The sequence below is a fragment of the Aegilops tauschii genome, chromosome 5 (genome assembly GCF_002575655.3).
Source record: "Aegilops tauschii subsp. strangulata cultivar AL8/78 chromosome 5, Aet v6.0, whole genome shotgun sequence".
NCBI lineage: Eukaryota > Viridiplantae > Streptophyta > Magnoliopsida > Poales > Poaceae > Aegilops > Aegilops tauschii.
Window position 1 is genome coordinate 278,460,635 of NC_053039.3, and position 8,365 is coordinate 278,468,999.

At 43.6% G+C, this 8,365-nt stretch overlaps 1 protein-coding gene across 15 annotated transcripts; it reads right to left on the reverse strand.

The window, feature by feature from the left end:
• Positions 1 to 1,276: 1,276 nt before the first annotated feature.
• Positions 1,277 to 8,029, reverse strand: LOC109762441 (tRNA-specific adenosine deaminase TAD3). Of its 15 annotated transcripts, none has more exons than XM_040389876.3 (11): positions 7,813 to 8,027; positions 7,447 to 7,499; positions 6,613 to 6,686; positions 6,496 to 6,527; positions 5,667 to 5,715; positions 5,228 to 5,349; positions 4,663 to 4,745; positions 3,827 to 3,908; positions 2,046 to 2,507; positions 1,795 to 1,904; positions 1,277 to 1,711 (listed from the first exon to the last, which is right to left on the reverse strand). In XM_040389876.3, the coding sequence occupies exons 3-11, from the start codon at positions 6,668 to 6,670 to the stop codon at positions 1,498 to 1,500; spliced, it is 1,212 nt and encodes a 403-aa protein (XP_040245810.1). In that variant the 5' UTR covers positions 6,671 to 6,686; positions 7,447 to 7,499; positions 7,813 to 8,027; the 3' UTR covers positions 1,277 to 1,497. The 15 variants fall into 15 exon arrangements, with proteins under 15 accessions (XP_040245810.1, XP_020176886.1, XP_040245812.1 ...); XM_020321297.4 differs by having other exon boundaries at positions 2,046 to 2,504; positions 5,228 to 5,294; positions 5,642 to 5,715; XM_040389878.3 differs by having other exon boundaries at positions 5,228 to 5,294; positions 5,642 to 5,715.
• Positions 8,030 to 8,365: the final 336 nt, after the last annotated feature.

Here is an 8,365-nt window from a genome sequence, read left to right on the forward strand (position 1 = left end):
AAAAAACTATCACATTTCATGGAACCGTGCCTACAAACTACCACTTTATAAATTTGTGCCGAAAACTACCATTTTTTGATTAATTTTTTCCAAAAACACTAATTTCTGCCTCATGGTAGTTTGCTGAAATTAAACATGATTATGACAGAGATGGCCCACACGTGGGCACTGACATGGCACAGTGGTCAACTCCCAGGCCGTGCCACGCGGGAGATGCACGCGAGCCACGCGCCGCGCCCGCCCCTACCGCCGGCCGGCGAGCAACGCCACCTGCGCCATCGGTCGAAGCCGGTGTCGCGTGCTAGCTAGCCGGCCAATGGAGCATTGCGGGCATGCTAGCATGCAGCCGTAGCCTCGCGTGCACTGTGCTGGTTTGCATGCTAGCTTGTGTGCGTGCGCAGCCGCCGCCGCCGCGAGCGTGTGCGCCATCCGCCGCCCGCGCCACCCGCCGCTCCGCCCAGCCCGCGCCTCATGGTAGTTTGCTGAAATTAAACATGATTATGACAGAGATGGCCCACACGTGGGCACTGACATGGCACAGTGGTCAACTCCCAGGCCGTGCCACGCGGGAGATGCACGCGAGCCACGCGCCGCGCCCGCCCCTACCGCCGGCCGGCGAGCAACGCCACCTGCGCCATCGGTCGAAGCCGGTGTCGCGTGCTAGCTAGCCGGCCAATGGAGCATTGCGGGCATGCTAGCATGCAGCCGTAGCCTCGCGTGCACTGTGCTGGTTTGCATGCTAGCTTGTGTGCGTGCGCAGCCGCCGCCGCCGCGAGCGTGTGCGCCATCCGCCGCCCGCGCCACCCGCCGCTCCGCCCAGCCCGCGCCGCCCTCCCTCCTAGCCGAGCCGCCTGCTCACCTCGGCAATGGCGGCCGCCATCGTGCCAAGGCCTCGCCGCCCCCCGCTCGGCCCTGCCGACCAACGCCCCCGCCTTTGCACCTCGTGTACGCCATCAACTGGGAGAGCAGCGCCAGAAAGGTGCTTCGCCGGGGCGTCGCAATGGAGAAGAGCGCGGTGTGCATATGAGGTGTTCGAGGAAATGCCAGAGAGAGAGAGAGAGAGGAGGAGGAGGAGGAGGAAGAAGATTGATGCTGACAGATGGGCCCATCCTGTCAGAAAGGCGTATAGAAGAGGCGAATCAGGCACTTTCCCGACATTGTAGTTTTTAGTCAAAGATTAGTCAAAAAGTGATAGTTTTCGGCACAAATTTGTAAAGTGGTAATTTGTAGCCACGGTTCCGCGAAATGTGGTAGTTTTTTGTTAAATACTCCAGTGTGCGGGGTTCAGGGTGTTAAATAGACCAAAATATACCCCTGAGGAAACAATAATCTTTTCCATTTCAAACATACAAACAGACATTAAGCTGCAGTGAACAATAGGGGTACTAGCCAATTTTCTACACCACCTAAATTCGGGCTAAATAGCATTTCCTTGCAAGCTCATGGGCATTTTAGCAGTTACCATTGCTGCAGAACAAAGCTCCTGGAGTCTTCGTACTAAGATGAGACAGAATTTGAGCACCATTTTTCAGAACAGTCAGTTGAACCATTCAAATATGCCTCAGGAACTTTTATCCTAAACACGGAGTAATGGTGATTCAAGCTTTTCTTCCCGTGCAATCTGTAGACACTACCCAGTGCTCCAGTAATGGGATTAGGGAAAGCATAGAAGACGCGCTTGAACCTTTGATGTACAAGTGCCATAGCACACCTTCAAATAAACAAAGATGTCAGCAAACTGATCAGTAAGCAACAACCAAAAATAATGTCATACTCTGATAATAGTGAACCTACATCGCGCATGGTTCCCAAACAAGGTAGATGTCAAATCCTGTGCAAAGATATGGTCTGTTTCTTTCAGATAAGTCACTGCTGCGTGCTGGATGTGCAGATTGCTCTTCATCCTGAAGTTCAAACTTGAACTTGTTAGCAAAACAGGATAGAATAAATATGCATCAATTCCAGTCTTCCCCTACAGCACTAATAGAGTTATTAAAGGATAGCGGCAACAATAGACGGTAGACAATATAAGTAACAGGGCTCACTTTTGTAACTGTCTTTAGCCGCTTTGCTGGTTCATCATCAGAACAATTCTCTACATCACCATTTAATTTTGGTTCGGTTGTTGAAGTTGAAGCAGGGAACATCCTTCTATCCCTCTCGGCGGCATTTTCAATGGCAACAACTGCAGCATGCCACAGAGGATGCCAGAGAAAACCACCTTCAGACGGCAGTGTCTTCTGCTCCCTGCACCTTTGTTTCATCCATCCGAAAGGGTCTATACATGAGACCTCCCTGTCTAAGCCATTGCAAAAACGAGAGCTCAATGGCAACGAAGTCTCGGCTTTATCCTCAATTGCTTCAGGTAACGAGCTGGCATTATCTGCTTCTACCATTGCACATTTGTTCCCTTTTAGACAAGTATCACGCTGGTGTGTTTGGTCTGTAGCCTTTGAAATTATTTGCATGCTTGATGGATCAACAATAATGGCAGCATTGCCCACCTGCTAAAAGCTCACCCATACAGTAATTAACCAAAAACATTGATCCACACCACTCAACCAGCAATTTAAAATCACATCATGCAAAAAGGAAAAACTCCACAGATGTGGTGCACTTGCCAACAGTTCATATTATATCTCGATATAGCACTAACAGACAGGATTTAACTTAATCTGACACAAAGCATGTTCGTCACTACTTGTCTGTTTGTCCTAGAACAATTTTATCTTGCAGTTCCTTGAGCCAATTGGTTCGCAGAGAGAAAATCACAAGAACCACAATTAGGGTTATCAGTAGCTGGTGTTTTCAATAATAGTAAATACGAAATAAATTATTACAATAGGGGGGGGGGGGGGGGGGGGCTGCAAGAATTGGTGAGAATGTTCCAACATAGCGTAACCTTGCGTGTTTACAGTTAAATTAGCTGGTTTTCAACACAACGGATATGTGTCTCATGCTACCAATGGTATAAAATAGGCTACTACTCCCTCTGTCCCATAATATAAGAACGTTTTTGACATTAAGATAGTGTCAAAAACGTTCTTATATTATGGGACGGAGGGAGTACCAGTTTTTTCAACCTTGATTTAAACTCTTGTTATCAGTCATCTAGTGAAGAAACTGTGGAGTGTGGTGATCAATGGTATTAGGCAAACAATGTGTTTGTCTGTGACACTGAAAATTGGACTGGCGGATTGTTGCAAGACATCAACTTGAAAAATAATTTTGCATTCAGAGGCTTAGAAAATGAATTTTAAGTCTTGAACAAAGGACTTGTCTCTTTTATTTGTCCAACTATCCAAATGAGCAATCTTGTATTCAGAGGCTGGATAATTTTAAATTCTTGAAAAGGGCATTTAGTATATTTTTGTCCAATTATCCAAATGCTACTTTTCGATATAAAACATTTAAATTCATATTACAAGATTATGGGCCAGTTCTTTTGCAAGATTCTCCCAGAATCAGACCCCTACCCAGCTTCTCCCAGAATCTTCAACCCCTATTTGTTGCAAAAGAACTAGCCCTATATCCATGTACAAGATGACAAAATCAAACAGGAGCATCATTCAAATCTAAGTTTATATTCTGTACGCGAACGTTTAAAGTGGACAAACTATTTCCATTGCATAAAGTTCGTAGAGCAAAAATAGGCAGTGAAGAAAAGCTACAAAAAACAACATTCTGACTCTCCCTAATTAGTTAGTGAAGTAACAAGACTGACTAGCATCCGAAAAATTCATGCAAGTGTAGCTCTTACACGAGAATATTATTTACAAAATAAACGGGAATGTAGTAAAATAACATAATAAACAGGGGAGTTCACCTGTGATAACTGCATAGCAGTCCTCATGAAATGAAATATTGATGGTAATTCCTCCTCTTTAAATCCAGATACACCATCAATGCTGCAACATTAACAGACAAGTCCATCAGAAAAGCTTAGAATGACACAGCATACACAGTATTAGTAAGTTACAGAATTGCATACAGCAGCAATAAACTATATCTGAAATCCTAATTTTCTATTGGATGTGTGTCATTGTAATCTCAGTGCTGGAAATTTCCAAAAGGAAATAGTATTATTGATCATTTGACTATAAGGCAGCCTTACAATAACAAACCAGACAAGATGAACGTTGTCACCTATGTTTTTGGCTACAACCCTAAGCCATACATTTTACATTGACATAGCCAGATACAAGATCCAGATATTCTACTGTAACACAAAATCCAGTCAACCTTGTTTAAGTAATGGTGAGCTATAAAGAAATATATTTTAAAGCATTTTTGTTTGGCAAGGCCATTCAGTAGTCATACATAAGGATAGCACTTCCAAGAACCTAACAAAGTAAGGAAATCCTTGTCACACATGACAGGCCAGGTCTGGCGCACATGCTAATTAAGGTCAAATAGTTTCGTTCTCCATTCAAACATTCATAAACTCTTATGTATTACTACCTCCGATCCATAATAAGTGTCGCAGTTTTGAACTAACCCCAGTTCAAAACTGTGACACTTATTTTGGATCGGAGGAGGTAGTACATAGGAATTTCAGCAACCTTGAAAACATATTCACAGAAACTGGGAACCAACAACTTTAATTCTTGAGAACAAAAAGAAATATGTAATATGGTCCAGTTGTCACTGGACAGAACATACTCGTGAGGGGGGTGATAAGATGTTGGCCAAAGTTTGCACTGTTCCTCCCACTCTTCTTTCGATGTAGCAGAACAACTGGCAACCTGTTAAAAACTTTCACCAATAGTCAACATTTAACAGGCTTCTACTGTAAATAGCTTCCTAAGTTTAAGTTCTTCCTAGGCAGCATTAAGTGATTCTTTGTTATGCATCAAGAGTGTTAACTATCTCCATTGAATATCAGTGCATTCTGGGAGATGGAACGTGTTGCTTTCAGATTGTTTACATGTGACACACCATCCAAATAAATAATATATTGGTGGTATTTGCCAGAGATGAAATTAGACATCACGATTTTCATCCACCATGAATGCATGCCAAAACTTACAACAAGAGTAGAAAACAAGCAGGTGAAGCTTAATGTTGTCATTTTCACGTGCTTATCTTAATACAAGAACATATTATGAGAAGGCTATAACCTTAAGCTATAACTATCATACCGAACCGGTGTTTTTAACATTGCTCCAATGCCCAACAAAATGAACTGATTTGAGTTAATTTCTCCAAGGATAACATGAGTACTCACTTTTGCAATGAAAGGACTCAAATGGTAGTTGTCCACTATCTTTTGCACTTCTTCAGGAAAACCTTCACTGCAATTGTCAGGCCCAGTGGAAAGGCATAAGATGATTGATAACTCAGAATTTTCTGTCAACAAAAAAATGATAGAAACTTAGAATGGGGGCAGCGAATTGTTTCACTATAATTACTGGTCACATGGTAGACTCAGTTTAAAATACTGCAAGATGCTCAGTTTTGTTTCCGCAGTCTATGACTTGTCTGCTAGCATTAACTGATTATTAAGAGCTCTGACATATTCAGTGGTTCAGCAGCAGAAAGCTATGGTATTTCTTCTCATGTAATCATATGAAATCATTGTGTGCATTGCACTCAGAAGGCAAACAGAAAGTAATTGAGAAATAGATAACGACGCATATACCGCCACACCCAACACGCCGACGCACCCGCTTGACATGCCGTAGATTCTCTAATGGGCATACTTGATTCAATTGCCTGAAACAACAGTTACACCAATAAATCAGCGTGTTCAGTGTTTTGAAAATAATAATATGTTAAGTTTGTAAAAAACAACCAAGCTAGTAACTGCATATTATTAATTTAGTACCAAATCTCCAAATAGAAGGCCAAAATGCCAGTTAGCATACTAAGTCCATTCAGACAATAGAAATTTAGCATGCAATCACAAAAAAAAAGTTTCCTATAAAAAGGATCAACAGCCTTTAGTTTTGCTTTGATGTTAGTGCAAATTTGTTTCTTGCACAAAACTAAAACGTAGAGTCGCAGTGCCCAGGGTAATCCCCAGCTCCACTTTTATGTAATTATTTCACCACTTAATCAATAAAATTATTTTATTAAACTCTATAAATTTTCATATTATTTAATTAACTTCTGTCAATTTATATCCACAAAGTGAGGTTTCTCAAAGCTGGAATCCAGAAGGTTATTGAACTGTATTATCAAATATGAATTGAAGTAGATGGACTCCGGATGCATGCCACGATGCACCATACACAAGAAAATTTTCCTATTCAACAGAGTTGAGATCTAAATACAAACATCAGTTCAGGTACACCATACTCAAGTTAAAGCAACCGTCGAACCTCCATATGATCTTTTCACCTATTTGTTCAAAGAACAAGGAATAGTTTGCGCTCTATCCACCACAAACCATGTTAACTGTAGTTAAACATTCCTAGCAGTGCTGAAATGTACCATTTGAGTAAAAACTACTTAGAGAAGAAGTTATTACTACCTGATGAGAGCATTTGTTACCTTGGGCAAAATGTTCGCTGCCACCACATCAACTATTAAGCAAAAAAGACAAAAAAAATCAATGAAACTACAATAACAACAAAATCGACAAGAGCAATAAAGGAGATTAGGAGATACCCGTGGAAGGTTGGAGGGAAGTTGGATTGCCAGGGACCTCGGTGAGCTCCCACGCCATAATGACCAATTCAAAGCTAAAGTTGAGAAAGAAACAACTCATGATTTTGTAAGGCGAATAGATTAATTAAGCGTAATTTGCAAGTTGTAGCAACAGAACAAAGTGGACAAGAAACGGGTAAAAAACTACTGGCTTTGGAGGCGGCAGAGGTCAATCGGGAGGTGGTGGCAGCTGTTCCTAGGGTGGCAGAGGCAGAACCGGCGATGGTAACATCACCGGAGATGAAGAAGACGGTGGACTGACTGTTTTGACAGTGTTGGGGACTGTCAGAATCACTCAGGAGTTCCCATGCTGCCAACCATGGCCAGCAATCAATGTGTCCACGAAAAACCCAATTTTTTTTTAGAAAAGGAGGAGGACCCCCGGCCTCTGCATCTGGACGATGCATGCAGCCACTGCATACCAGGAAGGAAAGCTGATTGTTTCTATCTAACGGGGCATTCACTAAACTAGTAAGAATGCTTGCAATTTGACGATGCCCTGCATTCAGGCTCTGTTTGGATACAGGGAATGGAATTGGAGTTCGAAATCATAGGGTAATTTCCAATACACCCTGAAATGGAAATGAGCTATGATTCAAATTCTATTGTTTGGTTGCTGTTTGGTTTCAAATCTAGTCAACTTGTGAATCCCAATTCCTGTTGGGATGCACACTTGTTGATTCGTTGTTTTTGACAATGTGGCCATAATCGAGAGAACATTATTATGTAGCGTTGTTGTACTTAAACCGTGGCCATTTTTAGTTTAATGTAAATTGATCTTTGGATGCACATTACCTCGGCCTTGATCTGATCTGCTCCCAAAACTCTGTCTACGGCTCCAAGCTGACCTGCGAGAGGGAAGACAGATCAGATTCTGTGCAGCCAATAAGGGAATCGGGGTTTGAGAGATTGCTCGATTTCTAGGTTTTCGTGAGAGAACAAGCTGGCTGTGGAGATAACGTACTACTACAGGAGAGGGGAGGGGAGGCGACATGGTGGACAGAGAGCCAGTGGGGCTATGGGAAGTGGAGAAGAGGCGCCATGGGAGGGGGTGGAAGAGAGGGGCAGCGGGAGAGGGGGGGTAAAGGAGCTGCTGCTCAAGGGAGCATAGAAGCGCTGCACCTGCGCAGGAAGAAAGCTCGAGGGGCTGAGGGAACTCACCTGCGTCGCCGCGTTGCACTTTGCTGACTTGCAATCGCGGCTGGCCAGACCGGGATGAAGCCGTGCAGGACTAGTCGCCGGAGGGCAGCTTGGGGGTGCCGGGTTGGCGCAACGCAAGCTGCTGTTCGTTGGTCTAGTCGCCGGCGGCTTGGGGTGCGAGCGCCGGCGTGTGTGGAGGCGGCGCAAGGTTGGGGCGTGCAGGTGCAATAAGCTGCTGTACGTTGCTGGACTTGGGCTTGGGCTAAGGTCTGAGCGGAGGAAAATGCTCTGAAGGAGACACGCGGGCCGTTAATGCCAGTGGCCGCCCAAACAGGCTGAATCTCTACCGAGCCCACGCACAAACTACAACCAACATGAGCAATCCCCTAAAAAACCAACGTGAGCCAAAAATAATAATAATACGAAATCACTAGAGGTCCCACTCTCAACTTCTCTTGTGTTGACAAGTGACTCACTTCACGTGTGGCACTTGTCGCAATGTTTGTGTTATTTATTTGGTTCATTCAGTTTTTCAAAATATTTTATCTCTTTAACCGTTTTCATTCTTGTGTTT

Excerpts from the sequence above, each read along its gene's own strand:
- LOC109762441 (XM_040389875.3), bottom strand. The coding sequence starts at position 6,670 with ATGGCGTGGGAGCTCACCGAGGTCCCTGGCAATCCAACTTCCCTCCAA. Across the intron at positions 5,350-5,641 it reads TCGGCGTGTTGGGTGTGGCG|AAAATTCTGAGTTATCAATC; the intron begins GTATATGCGTCG and ends TTTTGTTGACAG. Across the intron at positions 3,909-4,662 it reads TCTTATCACCCCCCTCACGA|CATTGATGGTGTATCTGGAT; the intron begins GTATGTTCTGTC and ends TTAATGTTGCAG.